A 26042-nucleotide genomic window follows, 5' to 3' on the forward strand; every position below is an offset into this window, starting at 1 on the left:
CAATACTTTTGGCTTGGGGTTGGAACCCCAGCTCTGGCAAAATGATGTTGGCAATCCCAAGCACAAATCCAGGCTGGGCAGGAACTGGCTGGAGATCAGCCTTGAGGAGAGGGACTTGAAGGTGCTGGTGGACGAGAAGCTCAACATGAGCCAGCAGTGTGCACTTGCAGGTCAGAAAGCCAACCACATCCTGGGCTGCACCAGGAGAAGTGTGGCCAGGTCGAGGGAGGTGATTCTCCTCCTCTACTCTGCTCTGGTGAGACCCCACCTGGAGTACTGCATCCAGTTCTGGAGCTCCTATTACAAGAAGGATGTGGGCGTGCTGGAGCATGTCCAGAGAAGGGCCACAAGGATGATCAGAGGGCTGCAGCACCTCTGCTGTGAGGACAGACTGAAAGAGCTGGGGCTGTTCAGTCTGGAGAAGAGGAGGCTCTCAATATCTAAAGGGGCCTTTCAGTATCTGAAAGGGGCCTACAAAAAAGATGGGGAAGGACTTTCCAGGTTATCAGGGAGTGACAGGACTAGGGGGAATGGAGCAAAGCTGGAGGTGGGGAGATTCAGACTAGACGTGAGGAGGAAGTTGTTAAGCATGAGAGTGATGAGAGGCTGGAATGGGTTGCCCAGGGAGGTGGTTGAGGCCCCATCGCTGGAGGTGTTTAAGGCCAGGCTGGATGAGGCTGTGGGCAGCCTCATCTAGGGTGGGGTGTCCCTGTCCATGGCAGGGGGGGTTGGAACTAGATGATTTTTGTGGTCCCTTCCAACCCTGACTGATTCTATGATTCTATTATGAAGGAAGTTATTTCATCAGCTGGCCTTTAAATCTGGTGCACTGGCAACGTTTTTGTCTTTCCAAGATAGCAATATCTTAAGTCTAATCCCAGGATAAATCTGAGAGATTTTACTGATGTCTTCATCAGAAGCTTAACAGAGTTTTTAATGATCTGTTTTGGTTTGGGATTTTTATCTTCACACAGCAATTTGACACTCATGTTGGAGAGGGTGGAGGCCAACTGAGTGGAGGCCAGAAACAGAGGATAGCTATTGCTCGAGCTATTCTGCGAAACCCAAAAATCCTGCTGCTGGATATGGCTACATCAGCACTTGACAATGAAAGTGAAGCTACTGTCCAAGAAGCACTTCACAAGGTTTGCTATAAATTAGGCTTTAAAGGGCAGAAAGTATTTTTAGTGCACTCTACAGATGGTGCTGCTGAATTGCACAAAGCAGAGAGAAGCTTTTTTTAATAGTTGTTCTCTTTGCACAAGTAGAACTCCAGTATTATTTTCCTTATGTTGGGACATTAACAGAAATCTGTAGCTGCCTTTGCTCAGAAACAGATGCTCATCTATGGATGGAGTCCAAGTCAAAGTCAGCTGAAACCACTAGAAAGACTGCTGTTGATCTGACCAAGCTCTTGCACCGCTTCCAAGCATTTCTGTTTCTGTCTCGAGAACTGGGCTGTTGTTGTTCCCTGCCAGGCTCACCTTGGCCGCACAGCAATCTCCATAGCGCACCGCCTGTCAACCATCAAAACTGCTGATGTCATCATTGGGTTTGAGCATGGAAGGGCTGTGGAGAGAGGGACTCACGAGGAACTCTTGAAGAGGAAAGGGGTTTATTTCATGTTGGCGACCTTGCAAAGCAAAGGAGACACAGGACTTAACACAGAAGCAACAGAAAGTAAGTTTCTTATTTGGTGTTATAAAACAAGGTCAAATTCCATAGATATGTTGCTTGTTTTTATTTCATTCTGCCTTTATGGCTGAATTTAAACAGTCATAAAACAGCCTTGGCCAAAGTGGTTTTACTGCACTGAGTTACTTTCCTAGCACAGATCTGCAATACCTAACCTGCATCCTAACATGCAATACCCAACATTTCATAGGTCCATTTAGTGCTGGTACTCCAGTCCTGCTGCATTTGAAATGCAAGCAAATTAACAGCGTATGCTGAAATCACCCTCTTTGTTTTAGTAGAGGTAAATTTGAATCAGAGCTTTTGGAAATTGAAGTCTAACAGGATGATCTGTTTTATTTTTGTGAAGCATCATGCCTTGCATATGATTATCCTAAGAAGTGCTAAAAATAGGGTAGCAGCCTTTGGCAGTCACATTCTTAGGATGTGAGATGGCCCTTGGGTTAATATTCCATTAACTTCATCATGTCATATACAAATACAGAACTTGTGGTAGGTGTAAGTGGAGTAGAAAGGTTGCATTACACTTCTTGTCTTCTACAAAGCATTCCAGCTGTGATTTGGAGACACTGCACTTTTTTGCAGAGTCATAGTGGAGTTAACTTAGCAAAAAAATGAAGACTTCTACATACTCTATTTTCCAGCAGCAGAAAACGATGTGGCTGAGCCAAATCTCGAGAAAGTGCAGTCGTTCAGCAGGGGAAGTTACCGTGCCAGTTTGCGGTGAGTCTTAAAAATGACTGTCAGGAGGCTCCCACAGCTCTTCAATTCATCTCACAATTCCAATATTCCACCTGTGCTAATGAATCACTTTTCTGCGTGGTGTGTAAAAGAGGGTGGGCTGGCTGCAAACATTTTACTAAGACAGTTCACTTGAAAAGAGATAGCCTGGGTAATGCATTACTGATTGAAGGCCCATGGAGAAATAGCAAGACTATTTACAACCCTTTCTGTCCATAGTACCTTCTCCTCAGTTCTGGTGTACTGTGTTAATGTTCCATTTTTAGTATTACTACAGGAAAGCCATATATTTGTATGACCTAATGCACTTGCAGTCCAGCCACTTGAAACATTACTTGCTATGCAATTACTTGAGAAATAAATGCAATGTACAAAGATACTTTAATCATGGGTTCTACTTGATGAAAGTTAAAACATTTTACAAGCCAGACTGTTTTCTAGCTAGACAAGCTAAGGCAAGTCCAAGTCATACATGCATCTTCTACAATAAGGGGCTATATTTTATCTGGGAGAGAGGTAGATTGTTTCAGCATCCTGTTTTGCTGAACTGAATTACTTGGTGGTGATAATGGTGAATTGACTTGATGTCTTAACAACTTGTGCAATTATAGTAGGAGTCCCCATGATTTCACTTCACAGATACACAGTGCAGGGTACGTACAAGATGATGAGTGGTGGGGGTGGAATATGATTTTGAAATGTATTTGTCTCTATTGTGGGATATTTTCTTCTCAAGAAGTTTCTAAAGAAGTAAAAAGTCTGTGTGATTCCTATGCTTTGCTTCAGTGAATTCTGATTTAGTTGATATGAAAACTTGCTTTGCAAGCAAGTATTGTGCTGTTGAGTTGTGAAGAACAGGTAATTTCTGTCTTCTTTACAGAGCTTCCCTTCGGCAGCGCTCCAGATCTCAGCTCTCTAATGTGGTCCCTGACCATCCATTATCAATTACAAGAGACAACACAGAGTCTATGTATCTTATGTCTTCTTATGGAGAGGATGATGGAGAAACAAAAAAGGTGTGGTTCAAGAGTTTGTTATTAAATTTTCAACCAAAAAGGTTATGTCACTTGATAATGATAACCCTGTTACAGGAGTTGTTGGCAGGTACATCTTGCTGGATTGACCCTTTTCTATGTGTAAACAAAACCACAGCTTCGAGTTGTATCCTCTGTGTAAACCCTGGTCTGCATTTTAGTGGCTGTAATGCTTATTGTAGCAGCATGTGACTTGTTGGCAAATTGATAGATGTTGTAGATCTAGTTGAAAAACATATATTCATAAAAGCTGAATTAACTGACAAAACCCAAAATGCTCATCTCTGAAATGCCTTAGCCACTCAGTGATACAGAATCATAGAATCTGTCAGGGTTGGAAGGGACCACAAGGATTACCTAGTTTCAATCCCCCTGTTGTGGGCAGGGACACCCCACCCTAGATCAGGCTGGCCAGAACCTCATCCTGCCTGGCCTTAAACACCTCCAGGGATGGGGCCTCAACCACCTCCCATGATATACATGACACTCCTGGTTGTTCAATGAAGAGCAGATTCACTTTCTTCTCAAAATCCTCTGGAGACTTGAGTAAAGAGAGACCCTCCTGTAACCTAACACAGAGGGTTTTTTTACTGCTAGTGTCCTTGTGCTATCAACTGTCACAGAAAACAAAGACAACATGCCTTCAAATCATGCAGCAATATACACAGTAGGTTTCTAAAGTGCTTGTGAAGCTCCCTGCACCAAAGTGCTTGGCTACAGATGTTCAGTGCATGGAGCAGCATTTAGAAGCCACTGTTCTTGCTATTGCTGTGCTTATTCTGTGGACAGAGGGCTTCAAGGCTGTCACTGGCACTAGCTTGGAAGGAAGTGAAAATACAACATGCTTCCATCCATCCATCCTTGCACATTTCCAGCAGATACATCTTTATAGTGTTTGAGTATTTCCAGAGACAGGAGCTTAGGCAGATGAGCAGGGCTCAGCTGAGTGTTATTATATAGCACACCTGTTCATTTGATGCAGAGTCCAATCAGTGTGCTCACAATGCTTTAAAATATTTAAGAAGACTCCACATGAGTGACACACGAATGCTTGTGAGGAAGCAGTTTAAGCACTGTGTATTGCATCACAGGTCATCTGAAGGCAGCAAAAATGGAACAGCTTGAGTTTCAGTGGCAGAAAATCTCAAACTAGTCATAATTAACCTCTTAAACTGGAATCAGTAAAGCTGCAGAAGGCGTAAGCTCTCTTTTTCCCCAGGGACAGTAGAGGTAGTCACTCGTGTAACCCTCTCATGACTCAGTAGCCCTAAAAAAGAGCTCCAGACAGAAGTTAAGACCCTTCATTACCCCTTCCTGTACAAAGCTAGCCAGAGCTAGCTGTTTGGGCCCTAGCTGGCCATTTAACAGACTAGGCTAACTTATCAAAGGGAGAACATTACTGGGGAATACAGATGTTTCGTAAATCCAACCCGTTTTGTTGTTTTTTCTAGGAGCCTGCTGCTGTGGAGGAAGAGGCCAAGCCTGTACCATTCACCAGGATTTTGAAATACAATGCCTCTGAATGGCCATACATGGTGCTCGGAACTCTGGCAGCAGCTGTGAATGGAGCAGTCAGTCCACTCTATGCTTTGTTATTCAGTCAGATTCTTGGGGTAAGTTATGCTAGCCTCTGACACCATCTGCCACAACAAGCTCCTGGCAAAGCTGGCAGCTCATGGCTTGGACAGACTCACTCTGATATGGGTCAAAGAACTGGCTCGAAGGCCAGGCCCAGAGAGTGGTGGTGAATGGTGCCACAGCCAGTTGGCAGCTGTCACCAGTGGTGTGCCCCAAGGATCAGTGCTGGGCCCAGTCTTGTTCAACATCTTTATTGATGATCTGGACCAGCGGATTGAGTCCAGCATCAATAAGTTTGCAGATGACAGCAAGCTAGGAGCAGGTGTTGATCTGTTGGAAGGTAGGAGAGCCCTGCAGAGGGACCTAGACAGGCTGGATGGGTGGGCAGAGGCCAATGAGATGACATTTAACAAGGCCAAGTGCAGGTTTCTGCACTTTGGCCACAACAACCCCAAGCAGTGCTACAGGCTGGGGACTGAGTGGCTGGAAAGCAGCCAGGAGGAAAAGAGCCCTGGAGGTACTGATAGATAGTAAGCTGAAGATGAGCCAGCAGTGTGCCCAGGTGGCCAAGAGAGCCAATGGCATCCTGGCCTGGATCAGGAACAGTGTGGCCAGGAGGATGTGGGAGGTTATTCTTCCCCTGTACTCAGCACTGGTCAGGCCACACCTTGAGTACTGTGTCCAGTTCTGGGCCCCTCAATTCAAGAGGGATGTTGAGATGCTGGAATGTGTCCAGAGAAGGGCGACAAAGCTGGTGAGGGGCCTGGAGCACAGCCTTGTGAGGAGAGGCTGAGGGAGCTGGGACTGTTTAGCCTGGAGAAGAGGAGGCTCAGGGGTAACCTCATTACTGTCTACAACTACCTGAAGGGAGGATGTAGCCAGGTGGGGGTTGGTCTCTTCTCCCAGGCAAGCAGCAACAGAACAAGGGGACACAGTCTCAAGTTGTGCTGGGGTAAGTCTAGGCTGGATGTTAGGAGGAAGTTCTTCCCAGAGAGAGTGATTGGCATTGGAATGGGCTGCTCAGGGAGGTGGTGGAGTCACTGTCCCTGGAGGTGTTCAAGAAAAGACTGGATGAGGCACTTAGTGCCATGGTCTAGATGCCTGGCTAGGGCTGGGTGCTAGGTTGGCCTGGATGATCTTGGAGGTCTCTTCCAACCTGCTTGATTATATGATTCTACGATTCTATTTTAGATCTGGAGCAGAGGGGAGTAAATGTATGAGTCAGGACTTGACATGTTTTGGGCAAATCTTTTGATCTTGTCAAGTAAATGGGGTCATCTTTCTCATCTATAATCAATTATTCAGTAGAGATATTTATATCACTGTCATCACTATCATTTGAGCTCTTTGAAGGGGTAGGCTCATCAGTATTTGTCATGTGTTCTTTATTATCTCTCCTCACTTTTCAGCAACTTGTGAGTCTCTACACTTGCATACAGTTTATTTTAGATGATACAAGATGTACAGGAACAGAGGAGAGTGAGACATGCAGTGGTTCTTCCCTGCACAACTACATGCCTTTGAGAAAACTTTGGATCAGATCCAGAAAGCACTTCACTTTTTGGTTTATATACTTTGGGCAGCTACTTGCTGCCTGCTCCCTGCACAATGCCCAGAGACAGGTAGATAATTATAACAGACCTCACAGCTGCCAACAGAAAGTAGACTTGCATCAGTAAATTTGAAAGACATGCAGGAAATTGAAATATCCTTCGGCAGTCACTAAAGGATGCATTACCATCAGAATCCACAGCCTCACTCAAAACTCAGAATTCAGCCATGACTGTTCTTCCTGGTGGATGAGAAGCTCAACATGATCCTGCAGTGTGCACTTGCAGCCCAGAAAGACAACCAGAGCCTGGGCTGCATCAGAACGGTGGCCAGCAGGTAGAGGGAGGTGATTCTCCCCCTCTAATCTGCTCTGGTGAGACCCCACCTGGAGTACTGCATCCAGTTACAAGAGGGATATGGAGATGCTGGAGTGTGTCCAGAGAAGGGCCACGAGGATTATCAGAGGGCTGCAGCACCTCTGCTATGAGGACAGACTGAAAGAGTTGGGGCTGTTCAGTCCAGAGAAGAGGAGACTCCCAGGTGACCTTCTTGTGGCCTTCCAGTATCTGAAGGGGGCCTGGGGAGGGAATTTTTAGGCTCTCAGGGAGTGACAGGACTAGAGTGAATGGAGCAAAGCTGGAGGTGGGGAGATTTAGTCTGGCCATGAAGAGGAAGTTGTTCAGCATGAGAGTGATGAGAGCCTGGAAAGGGTTTTCCAGGGAGGTGGTTGAGGCCCTGTCCCTGGAGGTGTTTAAGGCCAGGCTGGATGAGGCTGTGTGCAGTCTGCTCTAGGGTAGGGTGTCCCTGCCCATGGCAGGGGGGGTTGGAACTAGATGATCCCCATCATCTGAACTAATGATTATAAAAGAGATGAGAAAATGCTCCTAGAAACAGTGCCAGCAATCTATCAGAAGCAGGATTGACCTCTCGTTGTCCAGGGTTGTTTTGGTTTGGCTTGGTTTGGTTTTGAGATGGTGGGGAGGTGGGCGGGTGGCAGATGTTGGCTTAGATATATCTCTCTGAGAATCTGCTCTGGACTTTGAGTCACATTTACTTGTAGCCTGATGTTTGCTAGCTAGTATTCAGGGAGTGGCAGAGCAAGTGGTGTTCCAGTCCCTATTGATCCACCATGTGCCTCCTGGCCAATGGGCTTGGTCTTTTAGTCGTAGGTATGTCTGCTTACCTCCACCTCATGAGTCTCTAGAATTATAGAATTGTCAGGGCTGGAAGAGACCCCCAAGAATCATCTAGCTATAGGCAGGGACATCTCATGCCAAGGACTTTGGCTTTCACTAGACAGCAGGTGAAACACTGCTTTGTGTATTCTGCAATAATTCTAACCTTTGTTTCCTGTTGAGAGAAGTTTTCTAGACACTGACAGCTTTGGGGCTGATTTCATCCTGCAAGGTACTAAGTGTCTTCATTGCCTTCTCTTGAAGGTCTCAATCCATCCAAAGAGAGAGGCTGAAGTCAGAAAGCAAGCCATAGCAAACATGAGCAAAGTCCAGCATCTGTGTTTCATTATTCATAAACCCATTTCTGTCTGGTGCCAAGGCAGGCAGGCAGATGGAATGTGCGTCTGCTTTCCAGGCTGTGTGAATATCCACAATGATATTGTGACAGACACGTGGGCTTCTACTCAGGGACCCATGTACTGGAGAAGTGAGGAGGGAAATCCCCACAGATACAAAAAGGGAGGGTAAATTTAGCAAAGTCTACTTTGAAGTAGTTAATGCTGAGAAGTGAGTGATGACCCAAGGCTCCAGATAAATGGTAGCCCATGCTGAAAGTACTGAAACTTATAAAACCTGAACATCAACAACTCTTCCCTTTGGTAGACTCACTGCTATTGTCTGTGCTACATGTTACTACATTCACTGATAGTTTTTAAAATCATAGAATCAGCCAGGTTGGAAGGGACCTCCAAGATCATCCAGTCCAACCTAGCACCCAGCCCTAGCCAATCAACTAGACCATGGCACTAAGTGCCTCACCCAGGCTTTTCTCGCACACCTCCAGGGATGGTGATTCCACCACCTCCCTGGGCAGCCCATTCCAATGCCAATCACTCTCTCTGTGAAGAACTTCCTCCTAACATCAAGCCTATACCTCTCCTGGCACAACTTGAGACTGTGCCCCCTTGATCTGTTGCTGGTTGCTATCAAGGACATAGCTGCAGAACAGGATAGTTCAATTTTACAGGACAGATTTGCAAGAGGATGAACAATCCTCTGCACTACAGAGATCTCTTATCAACAAATGTTATTGACATTTCTTTTTATGACACTATTAAGTGCTGCTGCTTTCTGTGTTGGGAGAGTGAAAGCATGTACTTCAGTCCACTGCTCTTCTAGTCCTGGAAGCACTGTTGCCAGTATAAATCTCTGAGGCACACACACCAGTTTCCATAGATTTGTAGAATGGTAGGTTTTGGAAGGGACCTCTGGAGAACACCGAGTCAGATGCCCACTGCTAATTCAGGTTAGCCCAGCTCAGAGTGCACTGAGATCTGTCTGGGCAGGTTTTCAAATCCTCCAGAGAAGGAACTCACAATCTCTCTGGGCAGCCTGTAAGTGGAATTCCCATTTCTTTCCCATTTCTTTTTCTCAACTTCATGCTCTAATTCATCTGTTACTTTGATGTATAGCTCACTTTGAACTATAAGTATCCTGGGCTGACCTTTTAAGAATAGTACTTAAAGACTTAGTGCCATTGTCTAGTTGATGGGATAGGGCTGGGTGGTAGGTTGCACTGGATGAGCCTGGAGGTCTCTTCCAAACTGGTTGATTCTCTTCTCTTCTCTTCTCTTCTCTTCTCTTCTCTTCTCTTCTCTTCTCTTCTCTTCTCTTCTCTTCTCTTCTCTTCTCTTCTCTTCTCTTCTCTTCTCTTCTCTTCTACTTCTATTCTCTTCTACTTCCATTCTATTCTATTGTACTCTATTCTGTTCTTAAGTTTGTTTTTGTGGAACTTTCAAATGTAGAGCTGCAGTGAAAGTTCCTTCTCTTTCTACTGTTAAATATCTACCTAGAAGAATTTCAGCTGGTCTTGATATTAAAAAAGTTCAAATGCAGAAGTGAATTTTAATTACACCTTACAAATACCAGATCAATACATTAGTGAATTTATAGTAATATTTACCTGTGAAAACTAATTAGAATTGATTTTAGGTTAGTGGAGAAGTGCAAATGTGAGCTGTGGCTTTTACCTGCAAATAGCAGTAGTTTAACACCTTTAGGTAGGTTAGCTAACCTGCATACCAACTGTTCTGACTGGAAGTCATTACCAATGGATGGCTGCTTAGATATGGGCCAATCCTTCAGCAGCAGCCAGCAAAGCTGCCAAGTATTGAAAATACTAAGAACAAGAGATCAAAAGAAAAGACCAAGGAGACTGCAGCAGAGTGGGGTGGAGGCACTCTAATGCTTGCCCTCGAGTATCCAGCAGTAAGCAAATATGTTGTATCCACAATCCTTCACTGAAAGAGAATAGAGTTGTCTTGAAGCCTTCCTCTAGCAACTACAGCATTTCTAAGTTTGTGCAGACTTCATTTTATACAGCCCCAAAAAGCTGCAATTGCATACATCAGATGGGAGGTAAGGGAGCTGCTCTGCTGTTGCTTTGTCCCTGTGATGTTTATTTTGCTGCTTCTCTGGTTTTCACTGGATCTATTTTAGAGTGTGTGTGTATGGGGGGTGGGAGGTGTCTGATTATAACAAGGGACAGGCAGCAAGTAATAGCATTATGTGCAGACACTGAGTGTAATAGACTTGTTTAATGGGAGTAGAAAGTATTATTTTGGCTCACCTTAGGATAAGTAAGGAATTTGGCCTTTGCACGGGGTGAGCGAGAGCTCTGTGTTCTGCCTTTGGTTCTAGGGTGGGCTTCTGCACATGGCAGCAGGGAGTCATGAACAAACTTCATGCACAGCAAAACTGACATTTCTAATATGAAGCCACCTTTTCTTTCTTTTTCTTTTTTCTAAAGACCTTCTCCATTCTGGATGCAGAAGAACAAAGTAACCAAATCAACGGCGTCTGCCTGCTCTTTGTCGCCATTGGAATTCTTTCCTTTTTCACACAGTTTCTGCAGGTAGTAGTCCAATAAATGTAAGTTCTGTTTCTGATTCCTTACTCAGTGGGCATGTCTTTCTGTACAATAACTGTATGCTTCTGCACCCCAGGGATACACCTTTGCCAAGTCTGGTGAGCTGCTTACCAGGCGGCTAAGGAAATTGGGTTTCAAGGCCATGCTAGGGCAAGACATTGGTTGGTTCGATGACCGGCAGAACAGCCCTGGTGCTTTGACTACCAGACTTGCAACGGATGCCTCGCAGGTCCAAGGGGTAAGACCCATACCTTAATAACTGCTTTCTAATAAGCACTGATTGAAGGCTTCTTTTGGCACAATGTCACAGAAATTAGCTAGCATACCAGGAGTGAGGTCACTGTAGACCAGTTCTTGGTCAGTCAGTTAAAATACTTCTGTTTATCAGAGGCTGTCAATAGCGAACTGTTACCCCTGTATTTACCTAAAAGTAGAAAGAGGCTCACCATTTCCTGCCTGTGTTACCAGAACACAGAAAGCAATAAAACACCAACCATCTATGATACAGGAAGGAGCAGCCAGTGGGAAAGTTGGCAGTTCTGTTTTCTGGAGATGATTCTATGATTCTATGATTTCAAAGCCAGGTCAGACTACTACTTTAGTGACTAACCACACTTTCCAGTTTTCAGCATAGCATTGTGCTTGTTCTGACAGTTTTGATTTAAACTGACAGTCCATTGATAAAATAGTTTACAGTACTGGCTGGTGCTCAGTGGGGGAATCACGCAGCCAGTTTCAGCGGGACATTGTCTGGGGAAGTGAACCACTAACACCAGGCATTCTGTTCCTGTGACGGTTTGGGTGTTACCCGCCCCGCCCCCCCCTTTAGAAATCACCCAGACTAGACTCGGTGGCTCTGGAAATTGAATGAAGCTGTAAATTTACAGCTTAGCATAACAGACAAGCAGATAGTTACAATATATACAGAAATATACAAGGTTAAAGGTAATACAGAAACACAACAGCCCTCTCAGAAACCTCAGTCCCCAGGAGGGGCTCACAACCACCCTTCCACCTTCTCCCACCCCTCTCTACCTTACCCCAGACGTTGCCTTGTGCCCAAGGAATACTGGAGGGTCGGGCAGGGGGGTTAGGAAGCAGATAGATTAGACACACAGATGGCAGGTTAAGTCAGAGAGAAAGAGAAGTTCAGCCCAAAGCCTAGACAGTCACTCTGTTATCTGTGTTTGTGTTCTTGTTCTTATACATCTCAGCAAGTGTATGAGTGCAGTAGACATCACCATTGTTTCCCTGTCACAGCCTGTAATCTCCTTCTTCTCACCAAAACATCCTATCTAGGCTCAAACTAGCACAGTTCCTTAGCAGGTGAGAGTTAAATTGTGCTGACTTAGAAATGGTGCCAGTCTGGACTGACACTGTGGTAAAAGCGAGTCAGGTGCCAGTGCAAGCAACTTTCCACAAAGAAGGAAGCATAAAGATTTCTTTGTTACAAAAATTGTCCTGAAGATGGCAGGCTAGGTTTTAAAAACTGTTAATGGAGACTTTTCAGAACTTAAATGAGAGAAAAGGTTCCTCAAACCTCTGTCAGCAGTAGATTCTACAGAACTCAGCACTGGTCAGGCCACACCTCGAGTACTGTGCCCACTTCTGAGCTCCTCAATTCAAGAGAGATGTTGAGATACTGGAACGTGTCCAGAGAAGGGCAACAAAGCTGGTGAGAGGCCTGGAACACAGCCCTGTGAAGGACAGGCTGAGGGAGCTGGGGGTGTTTAACCTGGAGGCTCAAGGGTGACCTCATTGCTGTCTATGACTATCTGAAGGGAGGCTGTAGCCAGGTGGGAGTTGGTCTCTTCTCCCAGGCAACCAGCAACAGAAGAAGGGGACACAGTCTGAAGTTGTGGCAGGGGAAGGAATTATAGGCTGGATGTTAGGACGAAGTTCTTGACACAGAGACTGATTGGCATTGGAATGGGCTGCCCAGGGAGGTGGTGGAGTCAACATCCCTGGAGGTGTTCAAGAAAAGCCTTGATGAGGCACTTAGTGCCATGGTCTGGTTGATTGGCAAGGGCTGAGTGATAGGTTGGACTGGATGATCTTGAAGGTCTCTTCCAACCTGGTTGATTCTATGAAACCAGCTGCAAACCTCTCCAGGCCTTGCAGGCACTTACATGAGATACGTCAAACAAAAGAAACAAACTTGTAAAACACTGACCAAATCATTTCATCGCTTCAGTAGTTAGATTATCTTTCTCAAGGTCATAAAGAACAATTTCCTGTGTTCTGAAGGGAATGTTTTGTGGGTGCAAGGGATATTGGACATGTAGAATCATAAGAATCATAGAATTGTAGAATCAGTCAGGGTTGGAAGGGACTACAAGTATCATCTAGTTCCAACCCCCCTGCCAGGGGCAGGGACACCCTACCCTAGAGCAGGCTGCACACAGCCTCATCCAGCCTGGCCTTAAACACCTCCAGGGATGGGGCCTCAACCACCTCCCTGGGAAACCCATTCCAGGCTCTCACCACTCTTATGCTTAACAACTTCCTCCTCACGTCCAGTCTGACTCTCCCCACCTCCAGCTTTGCTCCATTCCCCCTAGTCCTGTCACTCCCTGAGAGCCTGTAAAGTCCCTCCCCAGCTTTTTTGTAGTCCCCCTTCAGAAACTGGAAGGCCACAAGAAGGTCACCTGGGAGCCTCCTCTTCTTTGGACTGCACACCCCCAACTCTTTCAGTCTGTCCTCACAGCAGAGGTGCTGCAGCCCTCTGAGCATCCCAGTGGCCCTTCTCTGGACACACTCCAGCATCTCCACATCCCTCTTGTAATAGGTTCTCCAGAACTGGATGCAGTACTCCCGGTGAGGTCTCGCCAGTGCAGAGTAGAGGGGGAGGATCACCTCCCTCTACCTGCTGGCCACACTTCTGATGCAGCCCAGGCTCTGTTTGGCTTTCTGGGATGCAAGTGCACACTGCTGGGTCATGTTGGGCTTCTTGTCCACCAGCACCCCCAAGTCCCTCACCTCAGGGCTGCTCTCCAGCCAGTCCCTGCCCAGCCTGGATTTGTGCTTGGGATTGCCTCGACTAAGATGCAGGACCTTGCACTTGCAGTCCTTCTCTTGAGACAACTGAATGGAAACTATATCCAAACTGGCTGAATTCCAGCACAGTCAGCAGCTGGTGGTGCCTTTTGATATTTTAATGTAATTTGGAGTTTTCTAAAGTTTAATAGGAGAAGTTATTGAAAGACTATTTAAATATTTCTATAAATGAAAAATGTGAAGATGATATAAAGTTACTGTTGGGTTCACAGTCAATGATAGCTCTTTCCTTTCTCTGAAGGCAACTGGATCGCAGATAGGAATGATTGTCAATTCCTTTACCAACATCGGGGTTGCCCTGATCATTGCTTTCTACTTCAGCTGGAAACTGAGTTTAGTTATACTGTGTTTCCTGCCATTTTTGGCCTTATCTGGTGCTGTGCAGGCTAAAATGCTGACAGGATTTGCCTCTAAGGACAAAAAAGCACTGGAAGCTGCTGGACAGGTAAGATTACTTAAAAACAAATCAATATTTATAGCCACAAGTAGCTGAAAAACTACTAACTTTTGAAAAGTCTTTGGGCCTAGTTGGTAGACATTGATATCTTAGCAGTCTGCTTCATTTTTGCCAGGTGTTATTTACACCCCCATTTGCTAATGCCCTGTGATTATGCTGTCCTCAGAACACAGTGACACTTGCTCATCTGGAAGTCCTCGCATCTGATAATTCAGCACTGAACCACTGATCGGTACACAGAGCTTAAAGAGAGCAAAAATGTTCCTTCAGTGGGCCCTGCTAGCTTACCAGCTTCAATGTGTGCTGCAAGATCACATTCATAACTGTTTTCATGTATGGATTTTAAGGGTCAAAATTCTATCAATTCTCATTTCTCATCTGGAAACGTTTTGGGTTTTTTTAAACTCACATAAGCGTTAACCTTTTTACTCTTAGTTCCTAATAGGAGACATGGTACTTTCTTATAATAGCTTAGATTTTGCTTCCTGATGAAAACACATCTGTACAGGTATTAAACCAATCAGCAGTAGAGCTGAGGAAGGAAATCCTTCCTTGGAAAGAATGCATCCTGTGCTCAGTGACCCCTCCTAAAGCCCTCCTCCTTGTTACGTTAGCTTCAGTATCACAGCAGCACTTCACACTCTCTTGGCTGCAAGACCCTGCAAACTGCCTCGCCTCAAAGGCTGAGGTCAGTGTAGTTTGCACTGGCTGAGTACACTTGAGAGAGTGATTTGCCATTGGAATGGGCTGCCCAGGGAGGTGGTGGAGTTGCTGTCCCTGGAGGTCCCAAAAGAAGCCTGGATGAGGCACTTAGTGCCATGGTCTAGTTGACTGGCCAGGGCTGGGTGCTAGGTTGGACTGGATGATCTTGGAGGTCTCTTCCAACCTGCTTGATTCTATGATTCTATGATTGTTAAATAAGGGTGAGCATGGTCCTGATTTCCTAAGTGTGCTTACACAGCTCTAGTGGAGCAGACAGAGAAATACTGTTGAGGATGCTGGTAGATAATTGCTTGCAGCAAAGTTTCTCATCAGGTTATTGGAGCAGTCTAGATCATATCAGAGTCAATTTACCTATGGCATTAGTGCAGCAAACAAATGAATGTGTTCTTGGAAGAATCATGCATGCGAGAGGCACATTCTACTTTTCCAAGGAAAACATTGGAGGTTTTACCTCCCTCTTCCTTTTTCCCTGCAGATTTCCAGTGAAGCCCTCTCTAACATCAGGACTGTAGCTGGGATAGGGAAAGAGAAGATGTTTATTGACAACTTTGAGAAGCACCTGGTTACGCCCTACAGAACGGCGACCAAAAAAGCACACGTCTATGGACTTTGCTTTGGCTTTGCCCAGAGCATTGTCTTCATAGCCAATGCTGTCTCTTACAGATATGGGGGGTTTCTAGTTGACACTGAAGGCCTCCATTACAGCTTTGTGTTCAGGTGAGAGCCAACCTGGAGCCAGAAACAGGCTCCCCTCTAGGAGCATGAGGCTCAGGGTAGTGTTGTTCCCTGATGGCTTCCAAAGAATGTCCATGTCCTCCTATCCCACAGGGTGATCTCTGCCATCGTGACCAGTGGAACTGCTTTGGGGAGAGCTTCTTCCTACACCCCAAACTATGCCAAAGCCAAAACATCTGCTGCACGCTTTTTCCAGCTGGTTGATCGGCTTCCTAAAATCAGCGTTTACAGTGCAGAGGGGGACAAATGGGTAAGAGTGGAGATGAGCAGTTGGTGATGTCATCATGAAGGTGAATTGAAAAGTCAAACCCAGAAAATTGAAGTAATTTTTGTTTTAGTTGAACAAAAGCTTGGAATAGTTGTCAACTAAATGAAATATTTTGCTTCAGACCCTGAAAAAATCAAATATCCTGATTCCCTTCAGAGGTTTGTAAAAGGGGTTTTTTTTTCAAGACCTGGTGTGTGCAAATTCACATATTGCTCTAATGTTGACAAGCTGTTTTCCTGTTGGGATTTTTTTTTTGTTTGGTTTTTACCAAATCCAACTTTTTTGCACTGATGTATTTGGACTAGCACCAAATTTACACTTACATAGAGTATTAAAACTCACGTGCAAGGCAATCCTACTTTTAATCAAGGCCTCTGTACTTGTACTTCTGTATGGGGGAATGCTAAGCAAAGCATTAGTATCATGAATAATGGCTTTGCCTGTTGGACAGCTACTCCAGTATTGGTTTTGATCCCTCTGTCTGGGATACTGTCACTAGCCCCAGTGTCATATTTGATAAAAGAGATGCAAGAATGGCATCTGAGGAAGAGTTATGCTGTACTTTACAATTCAGTGTTGAGCTTGAGGTCTTTCTCTTGTTTTTTTTTTCCCCACCAGGATAACTTCAAGGGAAGCATTGAATTTGTTAACTGTAAATTCACATACCCTTCTCGGCCTGATATTCAGGTCCTGAAAGGACTTTCTATAGCTGTTAAACCTGGACAGACTTTGGCATTTGTTGGAAGCAGTGGCTGTGGTAAGAGCACCAGCGTCCAGCTTCTGGAGCGTTTCTATGACCCTGAGCAAGGAACTGTGGTAAGCAAGGGAAATGTGCTTTGTGTGCATTGTTGTCTTCTGCAAAGCTACCAGGACTCCTTCCAAGGTGTGCTAGCAGTGGCGGCACGTACAAATGCAGCTTGAGGCTTTAGCTCTCTGAAGTAACCTGGACTGTTCAGACAATTCCCAAGGATCACTGCAGAGCTATTCAGGGAAGAACAGAATAGTACAAGCCTCAGGTGTACCTTTGGGCATTATGTAGGCCAGGTATTCACCTTGGTAGCTCCTGTGTGGTGGACATTGTGGGAGCAGAAGAAAACTCCACAATGCAGCAAAGAATCTGGAGCATCCCTAAATAGAAAGGTTCACCATGCAGCTTCTATGCAAGTTGAATTTGTTTAACTTCCAGTTCTCCCATTATGCATAGCTTAAAACGATTTTAGAGCTCCTGTAAATACTTAACCATCTAGTTTGATTTCTTTCTCTTTGAAATTAGTATATTGATCACTGGCAGGAAGGCAACAAAGCATGTGCCTAAGCTTAAGCAATGAAATAGTAACCTTGAACCTAAGTGAAGTGTAAGGTCTGTTGTTTGGCTGGGTCACAGACACAGCAAGATCATCATTCATACAGCAGTCAAACTGAAGCAGTTTCTTCAGATCACTTTAAACCAGATGTGCCTCCATTTTAGTTATATGGCTAAATAGTTTAATTGTGCTATGGATTAGTTGGGGGTTAGATGCCATTGTTTTGGAATGATGTTTCAAGTTTTCTTTTGTTTCCTGGTAGTTAATAGATGGACATGACACCAGGACAATAAACATACAGTTCCTTAGATCAAAAATTGGAATAGTGTCCCAGGAACCTGTGCTGTTTGACTGCAGCATTGCTGAAAATATCAAGTATGGCAGTAACACCAAAGAGGTGACAATGGAACAAGTCATAGAAGCAGCCCAGAAAGCTCAGCTGCACGACTTTGTCATGTCACTCCCTCAGGTAAGTACCTGTGAGGCCTTGGCTGTGAAACTGCACAGCGACTCAGTGTTCTTTGCAGAGAGAGATGCTCCAAACCCAGTTAAAGCTGTCACACACATATACCTTTTATTTACTTTTACAGAGGGTGTCATGACCATTTGTTGTGGTCCTGAGAGCTTGGGCATGAGTTGCTACTGGATATTTACACAGTAGGCAAATATTTCTAAAACTGAATCTAGCAGCTGCAAGTGTGAGAAGGTTCTTCAAAGGCATGGACAAGAGAGAGAAAACATCACAGTCAAAGCATTACACCGAGTCAGGAAACACATAAACCCTATTCCCACCTGTGGGACATTTGCCTTCTCAATAGGGCATGAAACTTTGGCAAAAATATTTTAAGCTAGCCGCTCATGTGCATTTAAGAAGTATTTAAATGCACTGAAATAATGGAAATATAAAGCAGAAAAATAAAAGTTACAGATACAATTTAGGCACCAACCTAAAATATTTGTTCAGAAGGCCCCTAAACACTTGTAGCCTCTTCACCCAACTCTGTGTTTGGGGTGTGGAATTAATTTCTTTAGCCTCAGCCAACATTTTGCTGTCAAACCTTAGTTCCAGGCCAGTCATCTCTGGGCCCTGCACACTACAAAGCATGTTTCAGTGATGTCACCACAGACAGGTCTGTGAAATACCCTGTGGTATTTCTGCATTTTGCTGCCCTTTTTTTTTTAAAGGAGCAGGGAGCAATGGTCAGCACTTTTGCCTCTCTCCCCCTGCTCTTCCCTCAGGTCACTTACTGGTATTTGCCATGGTCTAGCTGATTGACTAGGGCTGGGTGCTAGGTTGGACTGGATGATCTTGGAGGTCTCTTCCAACCTGGTTGATTCTGTGACTCTATGAATAAAATCTTTCTTCTGTACACTTTCCAGAACTATGAAACTCATGTTGGTGCTCAAGGATCTCAGCTGTCTCGTGGGCAAAAACAACGCATTGCGATAGCGAGGGCCATCATACGAGACCCTAAAATTCTGTTACTGGATGAGGCTACGTCTGCCTTGGACACGGAAAGTGAAAAGGTAAATGTGCAACGATAAGCAACAAGGGAAAGGTAACAACGTGGCTCACACTGTACCTGTTTCCATTCTAGAGAGGTCCTAACACACTCTGTGACATGACTGCAGCGTAATTCCACACTGCTCATTCAGCATGCATACCTTTAATGATCTTTTCTAAATGCCCAGGAGGTACAGCTATAAAAAAGCAGCCAGCTACAAGGGCTCTCAGACTGCTAGAAAGAGGCATACCAATTGCTGGGGTTTCCAAGCATTCAGTGGCAACGTTTCACTGTTACAGCTTCTGCACATTAAAACATTTCAGAAGACCCAGCCAACCCAAACTGTATTCAAGCATATGAATGGTAAGCCTGAATATCCCATACAGCAGTGAGGGGACGAAGAACGGGCAATAACTTGTGCAGCTTGGTTACACTCAGCAATGTGAGAAAGGGTGGAGATTTGAAATCCTGACAGTCACCATGTCAGCTGAATAAGGCCCTCCTTCACTCCTACTGCTGTATTCACCTGGAGAGGCTGAGGGAGCTGAGGTTGTTTAGCCTGGAGAAGAGGAGGCTCAGGAGTGATCTCATTGCTGTCTACAACTCCCTTGAAGGGAGGCTGTAGCCAGGTGGGGGTTGGTCTCTTCTGCCAGGCAACCAGCAACAGAACAAGGGGACACAGTCTCAAGTTGTGCCAGGGGAGTTCTAGGCTGGATGTTAGGAGGAAGTTCTTCACAGAGAGAGTGATTGGCATTGGAATGGGCTGCCCAGGGAGGTGGTGGAGTCACCATCCCTGGAGGTGTTCAAGAAAAGATTGGATGAGGCACTTAGTGCCATGGTCTAGTTGACTGGATAGGGCTGGGTGCTAGGTTGGACTGGATGATCTTGGAGGATCTCTTCCAACCTGGTTGATTCTGATTCTCTGCACTGCTTATACACGGAGTTCATGACCAGCCAAAGCATACCATTAAGATAACTTTGATGTAACCCCATAATCACTTTTTACATGTGCTGCACAGTATGGTTAATCAATCAATCTGAAGCAATCTATTTTCTCCATCTCTGAGGCCCAGTTTAGTTTGCATATTTTCATTCTGACACTTTGTCTTTTGCCTTTAGACTGTGCAGGCAGCACTGGATAAGGCCAGGGAAGGGCGTACCTGCATCGTCATTGCCCACCGCTTGTCCACGATCCAGAATGCAGACATCATTGCTGTGATGTCACAAGGACTTATCATTGAAAGAGGCACTCATGATGAACTGATGGCCATGGAAGGAGCTTACTACAAGCTTGTCACCACTGGCGCCCCAATTAGTTGAATTACTGTGGTTCCAGATTTGAAAGGTTTCTCTTCTGTAAGCAGACACCCTGTGGTAGTTATGTGTATATTGGTAGCCCACTGTGCTACAAACACTCTACAACACTGTGAGTTCTGTGGTATTCTCAATGTATGTAGCTTTCTGCATCAAGCACAGTTGTTAGGCACATGCTGGGGACTAAGCATAGGCAGATCCATTCAGGAATCAGCCTAGCCCGCTGCTAACGGAAAGAAAGCCTGAAAATGGGAAAGATATTTGCTGATGAGTTGGAGAATTGCTACCATCTGCATTCAGACTGCACAGTCCTGTCATTCCACAACTAGACTGCTCTGATCTTCTTGGAACTGCCTCTTTTCTGGGTCAGCTCTAAGAAGGACAAATAACCCTAAGAACAATGGAGCACATCTGATGGGATCAAATCTAACATTCTCTTTGCAGAGGATTACAACAGATACCCTCACTTGGGTACAAACCCCCTATCCTTCACCCTTGAACACCATACACATCAGCTGTGCTGGTACAGGAGGCTGGGGTTTCTCCTGTGTACAGCTACAGCACTAACACCTTGGTGCCCTGAGCATGGCAGAGTGGCTTCAAGAAAACCATTAAGTACTTATGTAGAAGGCAGCTCCACAAAAGTAAGGAAAGCAATAAAGGAGACCAGAGTCTGGTGAGGATCATTTCCCTGATACACACCAATCCAGCCAAAGCTGCTTTAGTTAAATAAATGTAAAATCCTACAGCTGATCATCACAGCTATTTAAATCACTTCTGTGGAGATGGTGATGGCTAATATGTTCTCTTTTTTTTTTCAGCAGGCAAGATGATGATTATTATTTTAACAGAAATCATAAATAGAGCAAAGGTGGAAAAAACCAACCATGTAATCACCTCTTTGTTTGCATTAAGCAGAGTTGAGGAACAGAACAACAACTCATCCAGAAATTACAAAGGTCAGGCAGTATCATCTTCTGGCAGAAGCTTGTATCTGTAACCACATTATAAGGTCTAGTGCATATTTCTCTGACATATGTAATTGGTTCTTGTCTGCGGGGACAACAGGGCTCTTTCCTTGGTGTCTGGGATCTCAGAGACAAAGCAGATAGGAAGTCTAAACTACAGTGTCACAACTTAGACCTTGATTTTGAATAATAGATTATTAACTGTAAAAGTCTCTCTCCATGTCCTAAAAATAGTTAGCTGGGGTTGGTGGGGGTCATCCTCTTAAAACACACTACAATGGAGTTCCTTATAGAAGTACAAGCAGTACCAATTCCTGGAACTTGAATAGAGCTGTAACAGTGAAAACTATTATGATACATCCCTTAATTCTAGGCAGCAGCAAACAATTTTAAGGTTTGTTCAGTTCCATTAGTTGAAATACTTCAACTGACCCTACTGAAACCACATAGCTGACACCGAAATCTTTTTTTCCCAAGGAAGGCTGTATTTTAATCCTTACCTAAACAACTAAAAAGAAACTGCCCCCAATTTAATCTTTTTTACTATTTTACATTTCAGAGCAATCATTAGTTGGGATGTCTCAGGACTGAAACTGTTTACAGGATGACTATCAATAACATCTTGATGTAGCTATATGATACTTAATTTATAATAGTATTTAAGGCCATGGAAAAATAACAACTCTTTATTAAAACATACATAAATTCTTTTGCATAAAGAACACCACTTTTGTGGCTCAAATCACACCAATAAATTGTTTGCTGGTTTTTGTGCTTTAGCATTTCATGTCTTACCCTTCAGACGAGCAGCAGATAACAAGTACTTCCGTAGGTTTACATCATGTCTATAACAAAGATCTGCTGTGCAGGACAGAGTTGGTGAGAAGACCAACCCAACTACACTAGCCCCTGCCTCAAAGGAATTTGCCATCTCCTTGCAGGAGCACAGTGACATGGGCCCAGCTGGGCGGTAGTGCTATTGCTTTTCATCATAATATCTCATTTTTAGGCAGCCATCAAACTTGGGAGCTATGTATTTGGAATCATGCCTATATAACAGAAGGCACTCACAGGGTACACAAACATTTGGGTTTGTCTTACATGTCCTTGGGTGCCATCTCCTGCCACTTTATTTCTGTGTGCTGTTGACAACCAGTTGACTATAAAGCCCATCAGTACCTGTGCAAAGGCACTGAGGTACATGTGGAGTTACACAGTATGTCTGGGCATAAGCAACAAGCCTTAATGGACTGCTTGGTGCAGAGCTGGACAGGCCTTTCCTCTATATTTGCCTCACAGGTAAGATCTCCCAGCTGTGGAACTTGGTGACAAGACTCTGAGCAGACACAAAGGTATTTGCTTGCATCTTTCAGAGCTTTGTTACTAGTCTCAGCATCAGTTGCTGATAGTGGTGTTTGGTGTGTCCTGCTGCCCAGTTCTCTGCGTGGTCCATGGCAGCTGCACTTTCTGGCTTTCTAATCATCCTATTCCTCTGTATAAATAGAACCATGCTATTGTTTTGGGACAGCACCTAAAGAACCACTCTGCAGAACCAGCCCCTGCTTCAACTAGACTATTTGTGGCCAAAGTCCTTCCATCAGGAAGGTAAAACAGGGAATGAAAAGGATGGAAAGAAAAGCTGCATATTAGCAAGCGTGTTGTGAAGTTAATCTAGTGCCAACTTGTCAGCTAGGGAGGAGGGACACTTTCACTTCATGTAACTCCTGGCTTATGACACTCTTTCTGCAGACAGATGGAAGGACTTCTGGGATTGCATTATCCCAATTTGGGCATCTCTAAATCAGGAATAAAAGATTAACTTTCCACTGGGATCCTATCAGAGCAAGGGGATCACTCAAGCACTTTCCACCCTCCTTATTACACAGGAAAAGCTCAGTTCAAAAGTGGACCTCAAAGCCCAGACCAGGTTGATTCATTCATCCCATCACTGTGTAAGGGTGTAATCTCTGGATCTGTTTCAAAGATTAACAATAGAAACATCTGCAAAATCCTGGTGAGGTTACAGGTAAAATGCATAACAATTTGATAGCTCTTAGTTAAGGTGCTACACAGTCTTATGTGGCTTGAAGTCTAATTTTTAACTGTGATAAATTCAGTAAAGCCTGTCTAAGGGACATGTAGGCCTATTTCACTGTATCGTTGGCTCCTGACTCACCGTTCTAATTCTACCAAAGCAATAAGATTCCATGTTTCAGGAGCCCTCTCTGGAGATTCTTCAGGCAATTGCATAAAACTCTATAGCCCAACACACTTATAAAGTGTCTTACTCTACTGCTATTACTTTACACACAGATTAATTTCTGAAGTTATTGGTAGAATTAAACTAAATTTATTCAGCTTTTCCCCTATTCTTGGTTTCGGTAATGGTTTAAGAGTTGCAGAAAGAATCAGAGGTGGTTCAGACAGAGAGCTGGTCTTAGGCCCTTTTCCTGATGCTGAAGTACCTGGCTGACTTAACTAGACACTCCAAGAAAGTGAGTGAGAGCCTTTGCCTTCTCACATGGCTGTACAGTACTTAGAATGACAGCATTTCTGCAGTATTCTCCTATGTTTATGGTTTTGTTTATCCCAGCAGAGGCACCAAGACACTTAGTTCTGGGAAGCACACACCCTCAAGTGGTAGGAGCTTAGAAATGCTGTGTCTACCCATAACTCCCTGCTTAGAATGGCCAACATAGCCAGCAGGCCTAAACACTGCTGCAAGAGCCACAGACAGCTGCGCAGAAAGAAGCCACTGCTATTGGCCAGAAGTAGTAACAGGACAGCTGGACCAACAACCTTCTAGCATTTCACGACACCTCTGTAGGTCACCTCACTGGTAGGGATTAATGATGGACAGGGCAACTTGAACGTGGGAGAAAACTATGCCATAGTTGTCTTTGTTCTTCATGATTTTTTCCTAGTCCCATTAGTTTAGTAATTTTGCTTAAGGAGTCACCATTATAGCAAAGTCTGGTTTCAGGGCAGCTGCTGGGGGAGAAAAATGATTCAGAGAACCATTAAAGGAGATGCATAAGCAGAATACTCCTCAGACTATTTAAACCAAATGATTAATTTTCTTAAGATAGTCCTAGTGGGCTCTTAAATAAGGAGGCCTGTTTCAGATTTGCTTCTGTAATTTGTATCATGCTCATTCCCAAGGGCCAACTCAAACTATTCACCTTGTATTTCCAATTAAATAAGGTTGGTTCCAGCTCAATTATGCCACAACTAATTGGAAGCCTAGGAGCAATGTCATGCTTAATGTCTTCTAAGCCTTACTGCTATAAGATCATATATACACAGTCCTCATTACCCATGTTATAGCCTTATATATGCTGCTTGTGTATTTAATAATTGAGATGGCATCAGCAAAATACTGCTTGACCATTGCACCCTGAAAGGCAAGAGGAGATGAATGAATCAAAAAAGGGAGTACCTGCTTTTGCCTAGTTGGAGTACACAGGAAATGTATTTCACATGCTAGTTACTGGTGTGTTTAGGTAAGCAAAGCTCACAAGAACATAAACACACAACGACTTACTCTGCAATCGTGTTGTCATGATTTACACAACCACTAGACTAATTTACATCTGCAACACAGGAACGTGACCAACATTCTTGAGGTAATATGCTGAGATAATTTCGGTATTAACAACTTCCCTTATTTGTTGCTCTTGTGTAGCTGTACAGAACTCAAAGATTTGTGCACTGTATTGATGCATTTTCAGTATCCAAGGTGTCATCTCTAGCATTTGCAATTTATGTGACCACTTTCAAAAAGTAAAAAAGTCAAAAAACACACAATAATGCAAAAATATATCTTACAGATTCTAACTGAAATAAACGTTTTTTTTCCTCATCTAGCTCAATCACAAGCTGTTTTGCTCAGGAAGCTCAATAAGTTAAGTCTGAAGCCTTGCTGCTAACTATGCTGGCCTTTTTCACAGTGTCTGGGCACAGCTGTACAGTTGTAGGCAGTGTGGTGCTGTCACACTGTTATTTAGCAGTTTAAGACACAGTAGCTATATGTCAAAGAAATTAAACCTTGGCTATCACTCCGTACAACTGAGACTTGGAGCACCTCCTAGCTGGAGATGGACAGAACTAGAAGACTACCAAGTAACTAAAAAAAAACCTAGTTGATTATACTTCATTATCACCCAGAGTATTGGGTGATTTCTAACCATGCTGCAGTGTGGTTGCAATATTTCTTAGACTAAAACCAGCAGTTAATATTTCTGAGCTGCCCAAGTCATTTGTGAGTATATTGATTTGGATATGCTGGTTACTTACCAGGAACACAACAAAGATGCAGCGGCATCCCCCTTGGTTAAAAGGAGTGAGCAAAACTGCCTGTGTGAAGGGTTCTTGAACAGTTCACATCCGTTCCCAAATTGCTAACCATCTGGAAACTTTATCTAATTAAGTTTCTTTTCAGTCGTCCTCATTAATGAGTGGACACAGTACGGAACCAAGGCAACTACAGTCAGAGGCATAGCTGCACTCTTACAAAAAGAGAGAATGTAGAACAGGTACTCAGTATGAGTAGGGATCTTAACAAAATTGTACAGCTGCAGTGTAGCTAAAGAAGCAGCTACACACAACATGCGGAAACTTATCTTACAGCCGTTTTTACCTTTGCAGCTCAAGATGAACATTTCAGAATTAATTCCAATACCTAGGCCAAAGAGCGCCCCTAAATTCCTCACCAGTCCAGCAAATGGAGTCGTGTCTATGTTTATCCAGTCTGGGTTGGCACACCACTTCTTGGCCTTTGGAACAGACCACAGCAAGTCAATATCAAGAAGCTTGAGGACTAGATAAAAGCCAAGGGCAAAGATGAAAAGAAATAAGTTTGTCTTGATGTACGTTCTCAAGCTTGCTGTCTGAATGGCAGGGGTATGCTCAAATGCTTCTGCCACAAGAATGCCTGTGGATTAGAAACTCAGGGTTACAGCGAACAACACACTTGCCCTTCAACAAAGCACTTGCTACAGTGCCCCTG

The 26042-nt window shown here is 44.2% G+C and overlaps 2 protein-coding genes across 9 annotated transcripts in view; one reads left to right on the forward strand and one right to left on the reverse strand.

Moving 5' to 3' along the window:
- The window catches only part of ABCB11 (ATP binding cassette subfamily B member 11), a 48201-nt gene extending 28129 nt beyond the window's left edge, over positions 1–20072 (forward strand). Inside the window, exons 15-28 of the mRNA XM_064163506.1 lie at positions 975–1145; positions 1479–1680; positions 2340–2418; positions 3317–3452; positions 4922–5083; positions 10584–10688; positions 10780–10941; positions 14002–14205; positions 15416–15657; positions 15769–15925; positions 16562–16759; positions 17510–17716; positions 18628–18774; positions 19872–20072. Of these exons, the coding sequence (XP_064019576.1) occupies positions 975–1145; positions 1479–1680; positions 2340–2418; positions 3317–3452; positions 4922–5083; positions 10584–10688; positions 10780–10941; positions 14002–14205; positions 15416–15657; positions 15769–15925; positions 16562–16759; positions 17510–17716; positions 18628–18774; positions 19872–20072 (2373 nt within the window). The remainder of the gene's footprint in view (positions 1–974; positions 1146–1478; positions 1681–2339; positions 2419–3316; positions 3453–4921; positions 5084–10583; positions 10689–10779; positions 10942–14001; positions 14206–15415; positions 15658–15768; positions 15926–16561; positions 16760–17509; positions 17717–18627; positions 18775–19871) is intronic.
- G6PC2 (glucose-6-phosphatase catalytic subunit 2) overlaps positions 1210–26042 on the reverse strand; it is a 39619-nt gene continuing 14786 nt past the window's right edge. For 4 of the 8 annotated variants that reach the window (XM_064163554.1, XM_064163540.1, XM_064163547.1 and 1 more), the window contains one exon: positions 21705–25967. In XM_064163554.1, coding sequence (XP_064019624.1) covers positions 25456–25967 — 512 coding nt within the window. In that variant the 3' untranslated portion in view covers positions 21705–25455. Of the gene's footprint in view, positions 1634–21704; positions 25968–26042 lie in introns of those variants that run through there. The other 4 variants (XR_010306716.1, XM_064163563.1, XM_064163532.1 and 1 more) reach the window with 4 other exon arrangements.

The sequence above is a fragment of the Pogoniulus pusillus genome, chromosome 2, assembly GCF_015220805.1.
Source record: "Pogoniulus pusillus isolate bPogPus1 chromosome 2, bPogPus1.pri, whole genome shotgun sequence".
Taxonomy (NCBI): Eukaryota; Metazoa; Chordata; class Aves; order Piciformes; family Lybiidae; genus Pogoniulus; species Pogoniulus pusillus.